General features: G+C 45.9%; 1 protein-coding gene across 1 annotated transcript in view; it reads right to left on the minus strand.

The window, feature by feature from the left end:
- LOC147122548 (glutamate receptor ionotropic, delta-2-like) overlaps positions 1–24962 on the minus strand; it is a 1303876-nt gene that overhangs the window by 318830 nt on the left and 960084 nt on the right. The window contains 2 exon segments of the mRNA XM_086006579.1: positions 15127–15144; positions 15146–15229. Of these exon segments, the coding sequence (XP_085862705.1) occupies positions 15127–15144; positions 15146–15229 (102 nt within the window).

Consider the following 24962-nt stretch of genomic DNA (forward strand, 5'->3'; position numbering starts at 1 on the left):
GCAGCTGGCAGGGTATGGAAGCATTGGTATCGTACTTTTGAGAATTTTCTGGATGAATGTAAAGTGGATGCTCCTGCTAAATTGAAGATACTTGTCAATTATGTGACCCCAAAAGTGTTCGAATATGTTGATGACTGGGATAATTACGAAGAGGTGATTCGGGCACTTAAGAAACTGTATGCGAAGACCCCAAATGAGGTCTATGCTAGACATCTACTGGCCACAGCCCGACAAGGGCCAGGGGAATCAATTGACGAATTCCTGCAAGAACTTCGCAGGCTCAGCGTAGATTGTAACTTTCAGGCAGCCTCAGCTGAGCTGTACCGCCAAGAAATGATTCGTGATGCTTTCATCTGCGGGATTGCCTCTCCATTTATACGCCAGCGTCTACTAGAAAGTAAAACACTTGAGCTACAAAAAGCTTTTGACCTAGCTTGTTCACTGGATTTGGCAAAGAGAAATGCAGACCTCTATCAGCTGCCCAGATCTCGATCTGCTGCTGTAGCTGCAACCAGACAATTCAAGCGGTCTCAGGTGAACCCTATCATGGGGGAATCTAATTCTGATAATTCTGATGAAGAAGAGGAGGACGACCCCACTTTAGCAGCCTCTTGGCAATCTAGGAAGGAATGCTTCTTTTGTGGAGATGCTTTTCACCCTAGGAAAACCTGCCCTGCTCGCAATGCAATCTGCAGTTATTGCGGGAAAAAAGGACACTTTGCTAAAGTTTGCCTATCAAGGGCCTCTCCGAGGGCCAATCCAGCTAAGACCTACCGAACTGCCCCAATTAGGGCCTATCAAGATGCTCCAGCTAGGACCTATCAAGCTTCCTCTCGAGCTCTCTCCCGAAGAAGCACACCGAGAGTTTTAGCCACTCTCTGTGCAACGACACCAATTACAGCTGCTTGCCCACAGAACCTGTCTCAGGCAGCCACAAAAATTTCAATTAAAGGGCATACCTTAGATGCCTTAATTGACTCAGGAAGTACTGATAGTTTCATTAAGGAACAGATTGTTGCGAAATTGAAACTACATGTCTTCCCATCGGACCAGGCAATTGCGATGGCCCAGTCATCACTTAATACCAGAATCTCCGGCTTTTGTGTTGTTGATATGACACTTCATGGTCGTATGTATCCCTCCACCCGACTTTCGGTGCTCAAAGACTTATGTAGTGATCTCCTCTTAGGGCTGGACTTCCAAAAACAGCATAAGAAACTCACCATTGAGTTTGGTGGATCCAAACCCGGACTTACTATTTCTAATATACCATCTAAATTACCTTTTTGTGCATTATCAGCAGCTTCACTTGATGAACCCTCATTATTTGCCAGTATTCCGCCTCAATGCCAACCGATAATAACGAAATCGCGGCGCTTTAATCAGGAAGACCAATCTTTTATTGCGGCTGAAATCTCTCGACTTCTAGCAGAGGATATCATTGAACCATGTTCGTCGCCCTGGCGGGCTCAAGTCGTCATTGTCAAGAACCCTCTAAAACCTCACAAACAGCGACTATGCATCGATTATTCGCAAACCATCAATCAATATACCGACTTGGACGCCTACCCATTGCCACGCATTGATGATATGGTTAATAAACTGGCCGAATACAAAGTGTTCTCAACTTACGATTTAAAAAGTGCCTATCATCAGTTACCCTTGAAGGTCTCAGATAAGCAGTACACAGCCTTTGAGGCTAATGGACGGCTGTACCAATTTCGTCGCCTCCCATTCGGGGTTACTAATGGAGTGGCTGTCTTTCAACGGGCAATGGATGGCCTGGTTAAGCAGGAAAACCTAAGGGACACTTTTCCCTATCTTGATAACATTACCATTGCAGGTCACGATCAACAGGAACACGACTCCAACCTCCAAAAATTTCGGGATGCCCTCCATCGCCGTAATTTGACCCTGAATGAATCCAAATCTGTTGAGTCGCAACCGACCATCAACATCCTCGGCTACTGCGTAGGCAATGGTATCATTAAGCCAGACCCAGAAAGACTTCGCCCGCTCCAAGAGCTCCCGTCACCTAAGAATCCGGCTTCTTTACGTCGGGCTCTCGGTCTGTTTGCATACTACGCTAAATGGATTCCTCATTTTTCGGACAAAATCCAACCCTTGCTGCATGCTAGATCATTTCCACTGGGAACAGCGGCTGTTGCAGCCTTTAACCTTCTCAAAAAACAGTTGGAGAAAGCGGCTCTTCACTCCATCGATGAGAATCTCCCTTTCGTGGTTGAATGTGATGCCTCGGAGGTGGCGATCTCGGCTACTCTGAATCAGGAAGGTCGTCCTGTAGCATTTATGTCCAGGACCTTACAAGGTGCCGAGCTACATTATCCTCCGGTTGAGAAAGAAGCCACAGCCATCATAGAGGCAGTACGGAAGTGGAACCATTTTCTAGCTCGCCAGCACTTTACATTGATCACGGACCAACGATCAGTCGCCTTCATGCTCGATAATCGAAAACGAACCAAAATTAAGAATAATAAAATACAACTTTGGAGGATGGAACTGGCCTCTTTTGGTTATACCATTCTCTATCGGCCTGGCAAGGAGAATGTGGCCCCGGACACCCTCACACGGGCATTCTGCTCCACTATGTCATCCTCCACTCTCATGGATGTCCACAATGGTTTGTGTCATCCTGGCGTTACGCGCATGCTACATTTCGTACGATCACGGAATCTCCCTTTTTCCACTGGAGATGTAAAGAAAATATGCTCAGAATGCCGGCTTTGTGCGGAATTAAAACCTCAGTTCTTCCGCCCCTCAGCTGGTATACTCATACATGCAACCCAACCGATGCAACGACTTAGCATCGATTTTAAGGGCCCAGTGCCCTCTTCAACTCGGAACACATATTTGCTCACCATGATCGACGAATATTCACGTTTTCCGTTTGCCTTCCCCTGCTCCAATATGCTGGCGTCCACAGTAATCTGCTGCCTTGAGCAGGTATTTTCTCTCTGTGGCATGCCGGCTTATATTCACTCAGATCGGGGTCCATCCTTTATGTCGAGGGAACTCAAGGACTACCTCTCAGAACGGGGAATTGCTACAAGCAAAACAACACCATACCATCCCATCGGAAATGGGCAGGTAGAGAGGTATAACGGTATCATCTGGAATTCCGTACGTCTCGCTTTAAGATCTCGGGGCCTACCAGACCAGCAATGGGAAACAGTGCTTCCGGATGCATTGCACTCTATACGGTCCCTGCTTTCTACAGCCACAAATACTACACCTCATGAGCGGTTCTTTGGATTCCAGCGTCGCTCATCTCATGGGACATCACTCCCGTCATGGCTAACTACTCCTGGACCTGTATTACTCCGAAGATACGTTCGGACGTCTAAAAATGACCCTCTCGTAGACGAGGTTGAACTAACCGATGCCAACCCCACCTATGCAAACATACGATATTCCGACGGCCGAGAATCTACCGTATCATTACGGGATCTGGCTCCCTACCCACCAGAACCTAGTGGGACATCGGGTGATGGCATTTCACCAGGAAACTCTTGGGACCTATCGGGTACCCCTCTCCAGGATCCTGATCGGACACCAACTAGCTTGGTGCCGGTAGAACCCCGTGCTCAAGGTTGCGACCCTCCCAGTACCGCGCATGAAAGTACTGATCCACCACAGACCAGCTCTGCACCTCCCTCTGAACAGAGGCAGTCCGACTTTGAACCTATTGGGGCTCGTACTCGAAGCCATGATCTCCCCGACCCTTCACAGGGCAATCCAGGCCACACAGACTCTGACCAATGGCCAACCGCATGTAAGCGGACCAGCGACCCTCTACGACGGGAATCCAAACGGGTGCGACTCTTCCTTGTTCGGCGGCTGCGGACCAAAAGGTAGACCACAGCCTCCTAATCCTGCAGGAGGGAAGAATGTGATAAAAATGCTAACTTCCGGGAAGTTATGTCATCACTTCCTGTGAACTATGAACTGTGAACTATGAACTGTGTACATACCTCACTTCCTGTCATATGTCACTTCCTGTTGGACTGGTATAAATACTGGTCTGTTCAGTATTGTAAGAGGCTTCTACCAGAGGCATGGTAAAGACCTCTCTTGTATATAGTGTGTTTATAAGTTACTTAAAGCTTACTTTAAAGTTACTTGATGGTAAGTCTCCTTTTTCTTACATCAGTATCTACCTCCGATCCAGTGATACTGGAACCAGATGAACCCGACACTGGCATTGAAGCCGAATCGACCTTGCCAAAAGAACCTACTATACCACCGAGGCATTATCCGGACCGAGTCAGGAAGCCTCCAGAGAGACTGAATTTGTAATTGATTAACTTCAGCAAATGTGTATATTATTGTTCTTGTAAAAATGTTATTTAATGATTACTTAAAATGTTATGTACTATTTATCTAAAAGGGGAGGAATTGTAGTGTATGTACCTTTAAGAGGAACTATGTTTTTGAAGCCCCTGTATACTGTAGTACCAGTAGTGACCACTCGGGTATATAAGCCCGTGTAGCGTCTTGTGTTGTTAGTTCACCTCCAGACTTTGTTCAGTAAACACTTGTTAAATCAACTCCTGCATTCCGTGTCTCCATTAACACACGGATCTAACACCTACCCCATAGGGCTGTGGCTGCTGAGACGTTGAGTATATTCAAGGCCGAGATCGATAGCTTTTTGGACTCCAGGAGAATCAAGGGATATGGGAATCGGGCGGGAAAGTAGAGCTGAGGTCGAAGATCAGCCATGATCTTATTGAATGGCGGAGCAGGCTCGAGGGGCCAAATGGCCTACTCCTGCCCCTAATTAAGAACATAAGATATAGGATCAATAAGATCATGGCTGATCGGATCTTGGGCTCAATGCCACTTCCCTGCCCGCTCCCCATAACCCTCGACTCCCTTATCGTTCAAAAATCTGTCTATCTCCACCTTAAATATATTCAGTGACTCCGCCTCCACAGCTCTCTGGGGCAGAGAATTCCAAAGATTCACGACCCTCTGAGAGAAGAAATTCCTCCTCATCTCCGTTTTAAATGGGTGCCCCCTTATTCTGAAACTATGCCCCCTCGTTCTAGATTCCCCCATGACGGGAAATATCCTCTCTGCATCTACCCTGTCAAGCCCCCTCAGAAACTTATATGTTTCAATAAGATCGCCTCTCATTCTTCTAAACTCCAATGAGTATAGGCCCAACTTGCTCAACCTTTCCTCATAAGACAACCCCTTCATCTCAGGAATCAACCTCGTGAACCTTCTCTGAACTGCCTCCAATGCAAGTATATCCCTCCTTAAATAAGGAGACCAAAACTGTACACAGTACTCCAGGTGTGGTCTCACCAATGCCCTGTACAGTTGTAGCAAGACTTCCCTACTTTTATACTCCATCCCCCTTGCAATAAAGGCCAACATTCCATTTGCCTTCCTAATTACTTGCTGTAGCTGCATGCTGACTTTTTGTGTATCATGTACAAGGACCCCCAGATCCCTTTGTACCACAATATTTTGGAGTCTCTCTCCATTTAAATAATAATTTGCTTTTTTATTTTTCCTACCAAAGTGGATAACCTCACATTTTATCACATTGTACTCCACCTGCCAAATTTTGCCCACTCACTTAACCTTTCTATATCCCTTTGCGGATTCTTTGTGTCCTCTTCACAACTTGCTTTCCCACCTATCTTTGTATCATCAGCAAATTCGGCTCCATTACACTCAGTCCCTTCATTCAAATCATTAATATAGATTGTAAACAGCTGAGGCCCCAGCACTGATCCCTGTGGCACCCCACTAGTTACAGTTTGCCAACCTGCAAATGACCAATTTGTCCCGACTCTCTGTTTTCTGTTAGTTAGCCAATCCTCTATCCATGCTCATATATTACCCCCAACCCCATGAGCTCTTATCTTGTGCAGTAACCTTTTATGTGGCACCTTATCAAATGCCTTCTGGAACTCCAAATATGCTACATCTACTGGTTCCCCTTTATCCACCCTGCTCTTTACATCCTCAAAGAACTCTAACAAATTTGTCAAACATGATTTCCCTTTCATAAAACCGTGCTGACTCTGCTTGACTGTATTATGATTTTCTAAATGTCCTGCTATTACTTTTTTAATAATGGACTCCGGCATTTTCCCAATGACAGATGTTAGGTTAACTGGTCTATAATTCTTATATTCTTACCACTTCCAGTGGTTTACTGCCAGACTTGGGGGGGGGGGGGGGAAGCGGGGGGATGAGGGGAACACAATCCTACTAATAAAAAAACAGGGCAACTCTGCAACCAACAAAAAGATTGTTCCAGAAATTGCTGGAAAGGGGCATCTCAGGCCGAGCGCCGTGAATCGGATTATTTTCCTTACCCTTCAGCTCCAATTATTCTTGCACGCAACTTGCTAGAAGTGCAAGCTGATAACGGCACGGTGAGGGCAACAGGGGATCTGCGACCTCATGAAGGCCGTGTCCAATGGTCTACCTGCTTAACCGATGAAATTTAAGGATTGAGAAAGAAACAGCGAGCGACGGAAAAGGAAATAGGGTGAATTAAAGTCAAATTAGAAACAGAAAGAGAGATAAAGGGAGGGGAAATAAAGAGTGGATAAAGAGGGAGAGAAAAAACAAGAGACATAAAGGAAAAAAAGTAAGAAAAAAGAAATTTTAAATTTAAAAAACCTCTAGGAACAATTTACTACCTGCAGGAATGAGTCACCCAGCTTCAATTGTTCCCTTTCTGGGCCTCCAAATTTGAATTTTTTGTCAGGACCATGAATCACAGCATTAACAGAGTCCTTACGATATGAATTAGCAGCCCTAAATGGCTGCGGCGAGAATAATTTGTATTGATGATGTAAATCCAACAATTTCATGACACACAATGGGGAGGCTCACGGCGCAATGGTAATTTTTTTTGGTTTTGGCACGGCTAATGGTGGAGCGGCGCAAATCGTCCAGCACTTTGTGGCGAATTCGCGCCGTACCTCTTCCTCGCCGCTAATTGCTGGGTCTTTTATGCACTAATAATAGCGAACCCCGTGAACTCGCCATTCGATTTTCCGACAATAACGGGAGGGATTCAATCAGGATCAGGGGTGGTATTGGAATCCAGAGAGTGGACGATCTAAAAGACCTGGTGGCAATAAAGCTTGATGTTAACCTTAACAGAATGGAGCAAATGGAGGGAAGTTCTTCATCAAATCATGGAGATTAGATTTGGCTTCAGTCGTGTCAGCCGTGGCTCAATGCGTCGCACTCTTGCCTCCAAGTCAGAAGGTTGTGGGTTTAAGTCCAACTCCAGAGACTTGAGCACACAAATCTGGGCTTTCACTCCAGTACAGTACTGAGGGAGTGCTGCATTGTCAGAGGTGCCGTCTTTTGTATGAGATGTTAAACTGCCCTCTCGGGTGGACGTAAAAGATCCCATGGCACTAGGTCCTGGCCAATAGTTATTCCCTCAATCAACATCACAAAAACAGATTACCCGGTCATTATCTCATTGCTGTTTGTGGGAGCTTGCTGTGCGCAGGTTGGCTGCCGCGTTTCCTACATTACAACAGTGACTACACTTCAAAAGTACTTCATTGGCTATAAAGCGCTTTGGGACGTCCTGAAGCCGTGAAAGGCGCGATATAAATGCAAGTCTTTTCTTTACTTTTGGAGGAGAAAAATGAGCCAAAATGATCATTTATCTCTTTAGGAAACCAAGTAATTATGCCAGCTACAGCTGAGGAAGATGGAAAGCACCATCAGTGGTCATGAGAGACAGCTTTAACAAGGGACCACAGTTGATGCTTATTTTCAATGAAATTGCATTTAACAGCTCTCGCAAGTTCCGAGCAGAGATAACTTTATCTTAAGATGCACCAGAATAGTGACCATAATATGATAACATTTTATATTCAGTTTGAAAGTGATGTAGTTAAATCCGAAAGTAGGGTCTTCAATCTAAAGCAAACTATGTAGCTATGGGGGCGAGTTGGCTACGGTAGATTGAGAAACTACATTAAAAGGTTTGACGGTAGACAAGCAATGGCTCACATTTAAAGAATTAATACATAATTTACAACAAATATACATTCCTTTAAGGCACAAAAACCCCACAGGAAAAGTGGTCCAACCGTGGCTAACAAGAGAAGTTAAAGATAGTATTAGATCAAAGGAAGAGGCTTATAATGTTGCCAAAAAGAGTAATAAGCCTGAGGATTGGGAGGATTGTAGAATTCAGCAAAGGCGGACCAAGAAATTGATAAAGAAAGGGAAAATAGAATATGAGAGTAAACTAGCGAGAGACCTAAAACAGACTGTAAAAGCTTCTATAGGTATGTAAAAAGGAAAAGATTAGTGAAAGTAAATGTTGGTCCCTTACAAGGTGAGACAGGAGAAATTATAATGGGGAATAAGGAAATGGCAGAGAAATTAAACAAATACTTTGTGTCTGTCTTCACGGAAGAAGACTCATAAAACTTCACGGAAATACTGGAGTACCAAGGCTCTAGCGAGAATGAGGAACTGAAAGAAATTAGTATAAGTAAAAAAATAGTACTGGAGAAATTAATGGGACTGAAAGCCGATAAATCCCCTGGACCAGATGGCCTATATCCTAGGGTTTTGAAGAGGTGGCTATAGAGATAGTGGATGCATTGGTTGTCATTTTCCAAAATTCCATAGATTCTGGAACGGTTTCCACGGATTGGAAGGTAGCAAATGTAACCCCTCTATTTAAGAAAGGAGGGAGAGAGAAAATGGGAAACTACAGACCAGTTAGCCTGACATCAGTAGTAGGGAACGTGCTAGAATCTATTATTAAGAACGTGGTAACAGGGCACTTAGAAAATAATAATAGGATTGGTCAGAGTCAACACGGATTAATGAAAGGGAAATCGTGTTTGACAAATCTGATAGCGTTTTTTGAGATTGTAACTAACAGAATAGATAAGGGGGAACCAGTGGACATGGTGTATTTGGATTTTCAGAAGGCATTCGATAAGGTGCCACATAAGAGGTTATTACACAAAAGTAGGGCTCATGGGATTGGGGGTAATATACTAGCATGGGTTGAGGATTGGTTAACGGACAGAAAACAGAGAGTAGGAATAAATGGATCATTTTCGGGTTGGCAGGCTGTAACTAGTGGGATACCGCAAGGATCAGTGCTTGGGGCTCAGCTATTCACAATCTACATCAATGATTTGGATGAGGGGACCAAATGTAATATATCCAAGTTTGTTGATGATACAAAGCTGGGTGGTAATATAAGTTGTGAAGAGGATGCAAGGAGGCTTCAAGGGGATATAGACAGGCTAAGTGAGTGGGCAAGAACATGGCAAATGGAATATAATGTGGAGAAATGTGAAGTTATCCACTTTGGTAGGAAAAATAGAAAAGCAGAGTATTTTTTAAATGGTGAGAGATTGGGAAATGTTGGTGTTCAGAGGGGCCTGGGTGTCCTTGTACACGAATCACTGAAAGTTAACATGCAGGTACAGCAAACAATTAGGAAAGCAAATGGTATGTTGGCCTTTATTAGAAGAGGATTGGAGTATAAGAGTAAAGACATCTTACTGCAATTATATAGGGCCCTGGTTTTGGTCTCCTTACCTAAGGAAGGATATACTTGCCATAGAGGGAGTGCAACGAAAGTTCACCAGACTGCTTCCTGGAATGGGGGGATTGGCCAATGAGGAGAGATTGAGTAGACAAGGCCTATATTCTCTAGAGTTTAGAGGAATGAGAGGTGATCTCATTGAAACATACAAAATTCTTACAGGGCTTGACAGGGTAGATGCAGGGAGGATGTTTCCCCTGGCTGGGGAGTCTAGAACCAGGGGTCACAGTCTCAGAATAAGGGGTCGGCCATTTAGGACTGAGATGAGGAGAAATTTCTTCACTCAGAGGGTGGTGAATCTTTGGAATTCTCTACCCCAGAGGGCTGTGGAGGCTCAGTCGTTGAGTATATTCAAGATAGAGATCGGTGGAGATGAGGTAGAAGATCAGCCATGATCTTATGGAATGGTGGAGCAGGCTCGAAGGGCCAAATGGCCGACTCCTGCTCCTATTTCTTATGCTCTTATATTCTTAATAATCAAGGTGCGCTGTACGATGAGCAGAATTTTGCTGAGAAAGCAGAACCGCAACCACGTTTGGACCAAGAGATGGTATCAACTCGACACCATCCAGGACAAAGCAGCCCGCTTGAGTGGCACCCCATCCACCACCTTAAACATTCACTCCCTCCACCACCGGCGTACCGTGGCTGCAGCGTGTACCGTCTACAAGATGCACTGCAGCAACTCACCAAGGCTTCTTCGGCAGCACCTCCCAAACCCATAACCTCTACCACCTAGAAGGACAAGGGCAGCAGGCGCATGGGAACACCACCACCTCCAAGTTCCCCTCCAAGTCACACACCATCCTGACTTGGAAGTGTATCGCCGTTCCTTCATCGTCGCTGGGTCAAAATCCTGGAACTCCCTCCCTAACAGCACTGTGGGAGCACCTTCACCACACAGACTTCAGCAGTTCAAGAAGGCGGCTCACCACCACCTTCTCAAGGGCAATTAGGGATGGGCAATAAATGCTGGCCTCGCCAGCGACGCCCACATCCCATAAACAAATTTTAAAAAAATTATGGAAGTGGAAAAGTTGGGGTAAGAAATCTTCCAATGCCAGCTGGAATAACATCAGATCCTTTACTCGCACAGATTGAAGGACCAGGGCAGTCAAATAAACAGTTGCATCAGGGAAATGCAGGGAAAAGCGTTCTCAAAGACCACCCCAGTTGGTTGACCTATACGAGTAACCTTAATATAAGAACATAAGAAATAGGAGCAGGAGTAAGCCATTCAGCCCTTCGAGCCTGCTCCGCCATTCAATAAGATCATGGCTGATCTTCTACCTGATCTCCACTTTCCTGCATGATCCCCATATCCCTTGATTCCTTTAATATCCAAAAATCTATCTCTCTCTGCCTTGAATATGCCCAACGACTGAGCAGCCACAGCCCTTTGCACCTTAGCAGGTCCCAGCAGAGCCTCATACAACAGGTGCATGATTTCCATCCATTACGATTGGAGGGCGGTGCAGACCGTGAATGTTGTTTTTATTCATTCATGGGATGTGGGCGTCGCTGACAAGGCCAGCATTTACAGAGCAAATCAGAGGGCGGTGGAGGCCAGTTCATTAAAAATATTCAAAAAGGAGTTGGATATATTTCTTAAGGCTAAAGGGATCAAGGGATATGGGGAGAAGGCAGGGACAGGGTACTGAATTTGGATGATCAGCCATGATCTCATTGAATGGCGGAGCAGGCTCGACGGGCCGAATGGCCTACTCCTGCTCCTATCTTCCTATGTTTCTATTGCCCATCCCTAACTGCCCTTGAGAAGGTGGTGGTGAGCAGCCTTCTTGAATACAACTTAATGGCTTGCAAGGCCATTTCCGAGGGCAGTTAAGAGTCAAACATTGCTGTGGGTCTGGAGTCACATATAGGCCAGACCGGGTAAGGGCAGCAGATTTCCTTCCTTGAAGGACATGAGAGAACCAGATGGGTTTTTATGACAAGACGGTAGTTTCATGGTCACCATTACTGACATTAGCATTTTAATTCCAAACTTATTCTACTGAATTAAACTCCCCCAGCTGCCATGGTGGGATTTGAACTCATGTCTCTGGATCATTAGGCCAGGCCCCTGGGTCACTAGTCCAGTAACATAACGACCGTGCTCCCGTACCCGGCGAGAGAATTGAGCAGACCGACCTCCGTGCCAAAATTCCCGCTCTGTTAAAGCTCTGCGTCAGGAAACGTTAAACTGCACAATTCACCTCACCCGCGGGGAATGTCTTGAGCGGCTCTCCAGCGGCATCAGCGGGAAACCCCAGATCGATGGGGAAATGGGGTTCCCCCCAACTTTCTGCTGACATTATGACATCTGATTGGAAGAAATCCCTCAGGAAAATGCCTTTGTTCTCATTTTAAGCGCACACGCCCGCCCTTCCACTGTTGACATTTTACCCACCGACTACTTTAAAAAAAAAAAATCCGTGCCTGGGATGTGGGCGACGCCAGGAAGGCCGGCATTTATTGCCTATCCCTAACTGCCCTCGAGAAGGTGGTGGTGAGCCTGTGTCCCTCCCCGTGCCTGACTGTGAATTTAAGGATACGTTTTAGGAATGTAGACCCCTGAGGTGGAGCCTCCCCACAATCTTCCATCCATTGGACCCAATGAGCTCAAAAGCATGGGGAGGGGGCCACTCTCAACCGAGGTGGGTTCGCACTGGGCGTGCGCACTCCCATGATTCACCTCTTGAGTGTCAACTTGTGGCAGGTCTAGTGTGGTAGCCGTCTATGAGACAGTATAAACATCGGCCCTGAAATTAGGATCGGGAGCTTGCCGCGCGTGCAAGCCCCCGATGTGCACTCACCCTGCGCGCCGACATCTGAAGCCCGGGCCTGCTTGCATTTCCTGTCACTGGCCCGGTTCAGATGTCGGCGCGATGTGCTTACCTGATCCAGCGGCGTAGTTAGTGCGATGTGCCGGCTGGGATCAGGTGAGCACTGTGCAGCCAATCAGGGGAGGGGAAACTCATTCATGAGTTTGACAGTAAGAGCTGTCAAACTCATGAAAACTCCTGGCCCCAAAACACTACTTAAACCTGAAAGAAAATTTTTAAAAACATTGCACTACTTAAATGAACAATAAAGAACTCTGAAAAACTATTTTCAACAATAATTTTAAAATTTGAAAAAAAAAATTTATATAAAAAATCGGGGCTAAAACTAAACTTACCTTACTGTAAATTCTTTAAAAATAACAAACCTGCGGAAAAAACATTTCTCAATTGTACTAAAAGCCCACTTACCTGAAAAACTAAGTACTTACGTGTGGTTTTTCAATGCGTAAAGACCGGAGGCCTTTACACACGCGCAACTCTGAAAAAAAAAAGGAATTTCACTGCGCACGCGCTGCCTGTGCAGTCGCACGCGTTCTGCCTCTTAACCCCTTGGGTCAGAGGACAGGAAATGCCGGTTTTCAGCGCATGTGCTGTGCATGCTGAAAACCAGCAATTCCTCCGGGCACATGCGTGAGTACCCCGTCCGTACTCACGCGTTGGGCCCCGGAATTACTGGGCCGTGCTTGTGAGAATTATAATCAGCAGGAGAAGCAATGGTGATGCTTTATTATTGATATTTGGCATTGAATTTTTTTGGATCGGTACTACCCGTCGAACAGATTTGCTCACCATTCGCAACCACACTGTAAACACTGTTTGTACACCCCTTTACTATTATGCTGCAGTTGGCAAACAGAGCAAATCTTCCTTCTGTGTGTTTCTGGTAGGGTTGCCCACTCTGGTTGAATGTATTACTGGAGGTAGCATCACATGGCCCCCTGCCTCCTACTGTCCCGCGCCACCACCCCTCCGCACCCCCCCCCGGCCACGCTCCCGCCATTGGTCGCCCAACACGTCCATCCTCACGAAACACCGCCTTCCCACGGCCATTTGGAAAGTGAACAGACTCTTCATTTCCTAATCGGATAGCTATCAGTCAAGCAGCCTTTTCCACCCCCCCCCAACTCCAATATTTTTTATAAATAATCCTCCAATTCTGGCCTTTTGAGCATCCCTGATTTTAATTGCTCCACCATTGGTGGCCATACCTTCAGCTGCCTCGGCCCTAAGCTCTGGAATTCCCTGCCTAAACCTCTCCGCCTCTCTACCTCTCTCTCGTCCTTTAAGACGCTCCTTAAGACCTACATCTTTGACGCAAGCTTTTGGTCAACTGCCCTAATATCTCCTATTTGTGGTCTGTAAGAATAAGCCATTTGCTGTAAGAATTTGCTATAACTTGACCAAACTTAAAAAATTGACCAAATTTAATATCCCAGCCTGCTTTGGGAGGTTGGTTCCTGTGGGAACTTTGTCCGAAAGCTGTTAATCAGATATGGAAGCGACAAACCCAGAGCAGGAACAAATGGTCGGGCGTTCACAAAGACAGGAACATCTTCAGGCAAAAGGTGTGAAAGGGCTTTGGGGTCCACTGATAAGAAGAGGAAAACAACAGTCGACCCTTTGTCACACAGTTTGGGACACATACGCATTGAGGAACCCGCCCAGGCTTTTTAGGGATATAAAAGATGCTGTTTTAAGACACTCGGGGTTGCTGCAGTCAGGGGAGGCGACCTGGTCAAGTTGCCAGTTAAAGTCGTACGTCAAGCCATCGCCGAACTGACCACTCACTGGTGTTAGGACGTATGTAGTGTTGGCTTATAATCGTTTGATCTTAAAGTAAGGGCATAAACCTGTGTATGCTTATATGTAATCGGGAGTATATATGCAACAGTTTTGTGTGAGCTTACTGTAACCTCTTGCTGAACTTATGTAAGAAGAAAAAGTTATTCTCGAATCCTTGTGTTCTGTGTTGTCTGTTCCATGGGCCTGAACTTTGGACGAGGGTGAATTTAAACGTCTTACAGGCTCGGTGTCAAATTTTGTTTGATAACGCTCCTGATAACGTCCAGCCTTGGGACATGTTAAAGGTGCTAGAGAAATTCAAGTTGTTGTTGTTGTTGTAGTAGTAATAAACTAAAGTGTTCCAAGAAATTGAAAAAAAAATCATGCTATTTTTTAACGTCCCAATGGTTTTTCTCCCGGGTGTTGCTCGCTGCAGTTGTCCTGAAGATTAATCTTCAATTCCTGGAGGCTCCAGACGAATTCTGGAGGGTTGGCAACCCCAAGTTTCTGGCCTCAAAGCAGTGGGGGGCAACTCAAACATGGAACTCAAACAATGCGCATTCTGCCTCTAATGATTACACTGAAGGGAAATTGTAGTTTACAAATTGACCCCCTCCCCTTGGTGGGCGGCAGGGATGAACAACACCCCATTTACAAACATTTACTTCCATCGAAAAGAGAGAATCCAAAACGATTGATCACCATGCCCCTTTAAAAAAACACCTGAATTGATTAAACATTGGCAAAGGGAATCCCTGGGTTGACCTTACCGAGCTTGGTCATGAAGCAATGCCACCTTAATCCGCTCTTCTCAAGATCAGCCGATAAAACTGCTGGTGTTAACGGAGCAGCACTTTTTTGAAACAAGTTAGGCAGAGGAAAGGAATAATGTGCCCTTACCGGCAGTGTGACAACCCGTTAGCATCACTCCGCGCATGTTGTTTTCCAGTTTTTTATCTGTCAGGGATCCATTCAACCCAGTGTCGGGGTTCCAGGTGGCAAGCTGTGAAAGAGGGAAGTCGGGTCAGTGTGGAATCATTCAAATCAGAACGCTGCCCTGGTGACACACATTTAATATCTCCGTGTTACCCTGATGCAGCCATACGCTCAAACATTCACACCTACGTACTGACAATCCGAAGTTTCTTTTGAACGCAAGAATCTGTCACTTTTTTAACGAATTGCTAGACGAGGAAAGGTCCACCTAGTTCACCTTCTACCATCCTGGCAGTCGCTTGATACAACATTAATGGAGTTGTTGACCAATCACAGCAATCAACCTCTATCAATGAGTCTCCAACAGACCCAGACATGACACGAGGACAACCCCCAGTGGTGGAGAGCTTTGGGAACCAGAGGTCAAAAGTCATCTGTTCCTCCTAAGCATGCTACACTTACCACATGTCGGCCTAGAAATTCAGTTGCCTTAGCGCCGCTTTTGAGGCGCTAGAGGGACAAGCGCCAGAGTTATGGCCAGTTTAAAAATTCCCTGGGGCCCTAAATCGGCGTTGCACCGGTAGCGCTGCGCCGGCACCGATGACGTCATCGGTGTGCACAGCGTCCCGGTTGCCGTGGTAACCCGCCCGAACTCCGAAATTGAGTTGCGGCCGCCTCGCCCGTGGCAGCCGCAAGCAACGTTCTGGCAGAGGTGCCTTACTCCAGTTTGCGCCAGCGCATTAAAGGCCCCGCGGCGGCCGGCCACTTTCCCGCCGGCCGCCTGCCCGCAGCTCCCTCCCCGGACTTCTCTCCCCCCCCCCCCCCGGAACAGATGTAAGCCCGGCACTTGTCCGAGGTGCCGGGCTCATTTTTAAGCTGATTTGCGCGGGCCGCGGCCGGGTGCAGGCAGCTCCTCCTTAACGGGAGGAGGAGGCCTGCACGTCCCCAGCCTGCCGCACCGCATCGGGTGCCGCAGCGCCGGAATTGCGGCGCGAAACGGCAGTTAGCGCCGATGTACCGCCGCAAAGACCCTTCAGTAGCGCCGGCAGCCGTTTGGGCGCGGCGCCACTGAATTTTTGGCGCGCGCAGGGGACTTAGCGCCGGCACTAACTTCCGGCGCTAAAGCCCTGGCTAAGCCAAAACCCAATTTCTAGGCCGTCATGTCTCAAATTACTCATATACTTGTATCCCAAAATGTTATTTTCTGAAAGAAATCTAATTTGCATTTAAATGAATCAATACTAATTGCTTCCATCGACTCCCTAGCGAGCTTGTTCCATAGATTGACCGCTCGCTCAGTGAAATATTGTTTCCGCGGATCAGTTTTGAATTTACCCCCCTTCAAACACAAGCCGTGTCCTCTGGTTCTAATGTTCTGGACAAGGTGACAGCAGCTTGCCATAGTCTGCATTATCTGGGCCCTTTACAATCCTAAAAACAGCAATCACGTCACCTCTCAGCCTTCTCTTTTCCAGTGAGAATACGTCCAATTTAGATAATCGCTCCTCATAATCCAATCCCCTCAATCATTTTGATTGCTAGCTCATGATTCTGTAATCGGGAGAATGCCGAAGGAAAATGTCCACAACTATTGCCAGAGCAGATGCTCAGCGCAGGAGGACATTATTGGAAGGGGAACAGGCCGTTTAGTTCTTCAAGTGAACCCCTTTGTGACATAGTTGCCATCGACTTTGCCTGGATTATTTAATGATTAAATTTTTTTTTTACTTGTGACATTTCTATTTCCCACTAGGAGGTGTATGGACAGAGTTTTGTTTCTCTGGGTTCTAAGCTCGTACCTGCCAGAGAGAGAGAGAGGGAGAGAGAGAGAGAGAGTTTAATGATGTGGCAGGATGCTGTGCAGTGCAGCTTTAAGTGGTGTGATCAAGGGATTGCTGCATCAGAAACCTCAGTGAGAAGAGCTGCTGAATATTCTACCTGGGTTATCCATCAGGCTACATAACTTTCTCATTTGCACGGCTGAGCTTGTATAAAGGGTTCTTAATTTAAAACAGCTTTTTTTTTAATATCACATTTCTGACACAACCACAGGGGGACTTTTAAGCAGCTCGTACCATTCGAATTGTTATTAAATTTAAAATTGAACACTGATTCATTTCAAAGCGATAGCGCTGCCAGAAGCGTTTTAGGCTTAAGATTCACTCGCAATTAATAACACTTGGTCAGATATCTTCTCGTCATTCAAGGTGGTTGTATCGACATTGCGTCCAAAACGACGGTTTCCTGCTTAATTCTTAAAACGAGCCACGACGACAGGTCTGGCAAGAGCAACGCTACCACAGGGAGCGGTTGAAGCGAATAGTATAGATTTAAGGGGAGGCTGGACAAGCACATGAGGGAGAAGGGAATAGAGGGTTACGCTGATAGAGTTAGATGAGGAAAGACGGGAGGAGGCTCGAGTGGAGCATAAACACCGGCATGGACTGGTTGGGCCGTACGGCCTGTTTCTGTGCCGTATATCCTGTGTAACTCTTTCAAAGAGCATTTACTGGTGTCAGCCGTGGCTCAGCAGGTAGCACTCTCACCTCGGAGTCAGAATGTCGTGGGTTCAAGTCCCATTCCAGAAAGTTGCAGCACATCCCCAGTCCCAGTCCAGCGCTGAGGGAGTGCTGCACTGTCGGAGGTGCCGTCTTTCAAATAAGACATTTAAACCAAACCGAGGCTCCGTCTGCCCGCTCAGATGGACATAAAAAAAGATCCCATAGCCCGATTTCGAACAAGAGCAGGGGAGATCGGTGTCCTGGCCAACATTTATCCCTCAACCAACATCAGTTAAAACAGATGATCTGGCCATTCATCTCATTGCTGTGCACAAATTGGCTGCCGCGATTCCTGCATTAAGACTACTCTTCAAAAGTACTTAATTGGCCATAAAGCACTTTGGGACGCCCTGAGGTCATGAAAGGTGCTCTCTAAATGCCAGTTCTTTCTTGAAATGACACCGTGGGATGCGAGTGTGTGAATTCTTACTGTGTATGATGTTCCTGCCCCTGCTATTTCCTGCAAATCCATTGGCAGGATAGGCACACCAACATCAGTGTTCTTGCTCAGGCCAACATCCCCAGCATCGAAGCTTTGACCACGCTCAATCAGCTCCGATGGACGGGTCACATTTTCCGCATGCCCGATACGAGACTCCCAAAACAAGCGCTCTACCCGGAGCTCCAGCACGGCAAGAGAGCCCCAGGTGGGCAGAGGAAACGCTTCAAGGACACCCTCAAAGCCTCCTTGAAAAAGTGTAACATCCCCATCGACACCTGGGAATCCCTGGCCCAAGACCGCACAAAGCGGAGGAGGAGCATCCGGGAAGGCGCCTGTTAGGGAATATATATATATATATATATTTTAATAACATAGATTTTAATATGATTAAAATCTAATGATTTAAAGAAATCAGATTATGCTTAAGCTGACCACATGCCAAAGGATGGTGTGATGTATCAGATCCAATCACAGCTGGTAATGTCACAGAGGCTGACTTAGAAACTGAGAACAATGAAAATGCTGATTTAGCTTAAACTGTGAAAGTGCTGATCTTAGCTTAAAACTGAAAGTGATGATTCTGCTTAACTAGAGAACAAAGGAATGACTGATGTACCAGAGATCCAATCAGTGTGATGTAGTTGAACCAACCATAGCTCTGCATGCATGCTGCTGAGCCAATGGTAATAAAGGGGGCGTGTACATCTGCTGCTGTATAAAAACCAGCCATTTTGAATATGATGTTAGTCGGATAAAGGAAGTCAAACAGTGTAAATCAAGTGATGCAATAAATCGACTATTTAAAACTTACCACCGGACTCGCAAACTTTAATTTTAGTGTGTTGACCTCAGATCAGTGTGGTCCACTGAATTTAATTACCCGATCTAACAGCGCCGAACACCTCGAGTCTCTTCACCGGGAGCAAGCGCAAACAGCGGAAGGAGCGCACGTCAACCCAAGCACCCCACCCACCCGCCCCTTCAACTACCGTCTGCCCCACCTGTGACAGAGACTGTAGGTCCCGCATTGGACTCATCAGTCACCTGAGAACTCATGTTTAATGTGGAAGCAAGTCATCCTCGGTTCCGAGGGACTGCCTAAGAAGAAGATTTCGATTGATATAAATAGCTTACTGGCTTCCCGAGGTATGATTTAAAGGCCTTGTTTTGGAGATGCTAATCCCTGGTTTGCATGGAGATGGGAGGCCTTGTCAGTTGGCCAAGCTGGCAGCGTGACAGTGGTTACCTGAAATGTGCGAGGTTGGTAGGGGAGGGTCACTTCTGGCAGCCCACACTCAGAACAGGAGCCACTTTAAGCATGGTGTGAGAGGGCTCTCGGCTACCTACCCAATTTCATGGAAATTCATGTTTCAGCTTCTGTTGGTTTCTGACTACGCCAAGTTCAATCTTTAAAACAGTCACTGTACACACTTTTTGTAACATTTGATGCCTTGACTTTCTACGGCTGTCCTCACATTTCTCTATTTGTCCTGATTCGTGACCTGCTTGAGTTTTGCTCCATGTTTTGAAAGCAGCCACGGTCAACAGGCACAGTGTGTGCACAAGAACTAAATTCAATTCCTGATCCAGGTTGACCTCAAACGTGTACACACACAAATAATCTCAAACACGCATGCAGTTAGCACAGCGGCAGATGGACATCAGGGTGTGGCATCATGTTCCTATGGTGAAGCACCTTGGGAGGCTAATTTAAAAGGTGCTATATAAATGCAAGTTGTTGTTGAAATTCGAAATGCCTCAGTTTAAGCCTTCGGAGAATTGTACATTAGTATGGCTTAACAGCAATGTGATTTATGCAGTGCGAATAACAACAGGCATAAAACAGATACCCTAGATTTTAATGTTATATTGGAGTTTACTTTTACAATATTATTGTCTTTTGGATGCGATGCCAAACCTCTCAGGCGGACATGAAAGATCCTATGGCACTATCTCGAAGAGCAGGAGAATTCCTCCCGGTGTCCTGGTCAGTATCTATCCCTCAACCAACATCACTAAAAGAGATTGTCTGGTCATTGACATGAATCAATCATTCATGAAAGAAAGACTTATGAAATAATACTGAGCGACCTACGGGTGGCGCTGTCCAGGGAGAGTATAAATACTTGGGCACGGGCCCAGCTTGCGCAGGACTAGTGAAGAGCACAACTAGACCTCCATGTTGTAAAACAGCTGATTAAAGCTTTGTTTAACGCTTAGACCAAGTGTCTAGTAGTTTTCTGATGTCAGTCATTATCTCATTGCAGTTTGTGGGAGCTTGCTGTGCGCAAATTGGCTACCGCGTTTCCTACATTACAACAGGGACTATACTTCAAAAGGTACTTCATTGGCTGTAAAACGCTTTGGGACATCCTGAGTTTGTGAAAGGCGCTATAGAAATGCAAGTCTTTCTTTCTAATGGAGCAACAGAAAGAAAATACAGAACAGTTATGATATCATTGGATTAGCGAACTAGTTAGTAAATGGTACGAGATCAACTTGTTTAAGAAATGAATACAGCGATGAAACCTGTCTCAAAGTTCATGAGCATATTGAAGGGAAAAGTGACCAATTTCATTTCTGTTTCGTTTTAGTTGTCTCCCCTCCATTTTGTGCCCCGTTTTTGATAGGGTTGACACCGATATGTTTCCGCGGTTGGAGGCCGTGCCCAGTTGGCCATTTATCACGCTTGAGCTTAGATTGTGAGCGCTAACAGGTCACTCAACAATAGCGGGCATCACAGCCATAGTTGACCCTGTCCTCAAACATGTGCATTTTCCAGAAATACAGCAATCAGGAGAAGAAATTTGCCGAACCATTTTTTTTCTCTTTCCTTAGATTTAGGACACTGAAGCTGAAAGTAGTGTCTCAACATCTGCTCTGATTAAATCAGAATCATAGCATGATTAGGGCTGTAAATAATTGTCACAACATTTGAAATACTTATATCGCATACGTGACGTCCAGATTCCATCTTTGCTCAAAGGTCCTTGATTTCGTAAAATGATACAGCACAGAAGGAGGCCATTCGGCCCATCATGCCTGTGCCATCTCTTTGAAAGAGCGATCCAATTAGTCACGCTCCCTTGCCCTTTCACCATAGCAAGTTTTTCCACTTTCAAGCATTTATTGAACGTTGAGATCAATGAACTCAGCACAGACTAGAGACTGAATCCAATCCCTTCCTACTTTGCAGGGCTCAGTAACATACCAGATGGTGCATTTATCAACTAAGCCAGCGGGGGATCTAATTATGGGATGCTTCTATATGTGGTTAGACACGTATCACATTTTCACAAATAGCATTATCTTGAGACTATAGGCATGTAGAGCTGCTCGGAGGTCTATAGCATAGGAAGAGTCAAGAGATTACACTATCAATGCAGAAGCAAGAGTCTCCAAATGTAATTATGTTTCTTTTTCTAACTCTCAAACATTAATAATGAAAAGAGTTAGGGAAAAAAAACGTACATGGCATTATACAGCTGCTAAATGGTCATGTTTTTTCCATGCTTTCTTAACCTGCCTGCCTATTACCATGGTTATGTGTGTGTGTGTGTGTGTGTGTGTGTGTGTGTGTGTGTGATTATACCTGGGCAAACAACAATAACAACTTGCATTTATATAGCACCTTTAATGTAGTAAAATGTCCCAAGGCGCTGCACAGGAGCGTTATCAGACAAAAATCTGACACCGAGCCACATAAGGAGATATTAGGACCGGTGACCAAAAGCTTGGTCAAAGAGGTAGGTTTTAAGGAGCGTCTTAAAGGAGGAAAGAGAGGTAGAGAGACGGAAAGGCTTACGCAAGGAATTCCAGAGCTTAGGGTCTAAGCAACAGAAGGCACGGCCACCAATGGTGGGGTGAAGGAAATCGGGGATGCACGAGAGGCCAGAATTGGAGGAACGCAGAGTTCTCAGAGGGTTGGAGAGCTGGAGGAGGTTACAGAGATAGGGAGGGGGCGAGGCCATGGAGAGATTTGAACACGAGGATGAGAATTTTAAATTCGATGCATCGCTGTACTGGGAGCCAATTTAAGTCAGCGAGCACAGGGGTGAACGGGACTTGGTGCGAGTTAGGATATGGGCAGCAGAGTTTTGGATGAGCTCACGTTTACAGAGGGTGGAAGATGTGAGGTCAGCTGGGAGAGCATTGGAAACAGAAGCATTGCAACCTGTATTCCCCATGGGAATGTCTGGCGGTGGTAACAGGTACTTGGATGTCAATCACAGCCAAATCATTAATGCAGCATTCTCAATTCGAAAGCATTGTTGGTAATTGGTTTGGAGTAATGCTATGATTTGTCATTATGATCTAAAGTCAATCCCAATGATAAATTAAAGGAATTAGTTTAATGTAAGGACAATAAAGTCGCAACATCAGTGCATGCTGTGTATTGACTCCCTTAGAGAGAGAGAACAATACTGTTCATGATTGAGCGAGTAAACACTACAGGTTCAGTGGATTAGCTGCATGGAGATGCCCAGCTCAGCCTAGTGTATGGCTCACAGGTAACTCAATGCTTCTTTGATTGTGGTATAGCCCCCTCCCTCCCCCCCAAATATCTATCTATGTCCCTCACCCACACGATTTATGTTTCAGCTCCATTCCAGCCGCTTGTTCACCTTCATATTAAATACATCTTGCGCTTGCTTCTGCAGTGAGAGGGTTACTATGCCACAGTGAGGTAGATAGTCCGAATACGTTTCAAATCGGCCACTAGTCCACTCTCACCATAAGGAGCTCCCCATTGCCACTGCCTCTCAGTGGCATTCCCTGACTCTCTCTGTGAATGTGCAAGCGACATTAAATTTGGAAATGCGTAAATTTACTGGGTTAGGGAATTGGGATTGATTGTAGGACTTGAAGCTGGAGGCACCTTGGCCAACAAGAAGGATGTCTTGAGTGTTGTATATGACACAAATTGTCAGTAGAAACAGATGACGATGTGCCACCAATGTCAAACTGCAGTAAACCCCCAAAACACACGGCAAAGCTATCTAATGGTATCTGGATAGATGGTTAAGCAGGAGAAATAGAGGCTGTGTGGGTTGCCTCAGCCTCAAGAACTATGCAATCTTTGCTCATTGAGATAGCTGTACTGAACAGTTAATTTTGTTTTACCATCAATATTGCTCCTACATTGTCAACCTACACAAGACTACTTCCCTCCCAATCCTGGGCACAATGAGGAGTCGTTATATGTTGAATATGACTAAAACTTATATCCTCCCTGGATAATTACAGTTTTTTCAGACATGACTCTTTAGAATACTCAGTATGTATGCTAATCAAGGGAAAAATTAGACTACAATCAGGGTTGTCCAAGGAGACAACTGAATGGGTGGAGGGGGAATACCCTGAATACTGGAAAGCCCAGCTTAATTTTTCACAGCTGTGGGTTACAGAGCCCAAGAATTATGCATGTCTAGAATGGAAGGCAAACTGCTGCTTAGCAATACCATGAGCTCATTTACTTCCCACATTTCCTGGCGATCTCTCTTTCAGCTGGCTGTATGCCGTATAGCACCAAATATCAAGTATCAAAGGCAATACCGAGGGAGTGCTGCACTGTTGGAGGTGCCGTCTTTCACATGAGACATTAAACCGAGGCCCCGCCGGCTCTCTCAGGCAGATTTAAAAGATCCCATGGCACTATTTCGAAGAAGAGCAGGGGTGTTCTCCCCGGTGTCCTGGCCAATATTAATCCCTCAACTAACACCACCAGAACTGATTATATGGTAATTATTGCATTGCTGTTTGTGAGCGCTTGCTGTGTTTCTTATGTTACAACAGTTGAATGCACTTCAAAAGTACATAATTTGCTATAAAGCACTTTGGTGCGCCTCAGGCCAACATCCCCAGCATCGAATCTTTGACCACGCTCGATCAGCTCCGATGGACGGGCCACGTCGTCTGCATGCTCAATACGAGTCTCCCAAAGCAAGCGCTCTACTCAGAGCTCCGACACGGCAAGAGAGCCCCAGGTGGGCAGAGGAAACGCTTCAAGGACACCCTCAAAGCCTCCTTGGAAAAAGTGCAACATCCCCACCGACAACTGGGAATCCCCTGGCGCAAGACCACACAAAGTGGAGGAGAAGCATCCGGGAAGGCGCCGAACACCTCGAGTCTCTTTGCCAGGAGCAAGCGGAAGCCAAGCGCAAACAGCGGAAGGAGCGCACATCAACCCAAGCACCCCACCCACCCACCCCTTCAACCACCGTCTGCCCCACCTGTGACAGAGACTGCAGGTCCCGCATTGGACTCATCAGTCACCTGAGAACTAATTTTTAGTGTGGAAGCAAGTCATCCTCGGCTCCGAGGGACTGCCTAAGAAGAGAAGGAGAAGATAAAGCACTTTGGGTCGTCCCGAGATCGTGAAATGCGCCGTGTAAATGCAAGATGACGTAATAAAACTACTAGGCACTTGGTCTAAGCATTAAACAAATCTTTAATCAACTGTTTTACAACATGGTGGTCTAGTTATGTCCTTCACTAGTTCCTGTTAAGAATGTCCCTGCGCAAGCTGGGCCCATGCCCGAGTATTTACACTCTCCCTGGACAGCGCCACCCGCAGGCCGCTCAGCATCACTTCACAAGTCTTTCTTTCATGAATGACCGATTCATGTCACAAGGTTTTTTTTTTCTTTAATTATGATTAGCTGCAGCGACGCAAGGAAATATCGGCTATTGAATGCACCGTAACCAAAGTCATTGATATGGGACTACCTGGACCTCTCATGTCAAGTACTGAGCATTGCTTTTGAAATTTGGGACTAACCAGAACAATAAAAACT

Source organism: Somniosus microcephalus, chromosome 2, assembly GCF_052327205.1.
Source record: "Somniosus microcephalus isolate GS21.2 chromosome 2, FLI_Smic_1.0, whole genome shotgun sequence".
Taxonomy (NCBI): domain Eukaryota; kingdom Metazoa; phylum Chordata; class Chondrichthyes; order Squaliformes; family Somniosidae; genus Somniosus; species Somniosus microcephalus.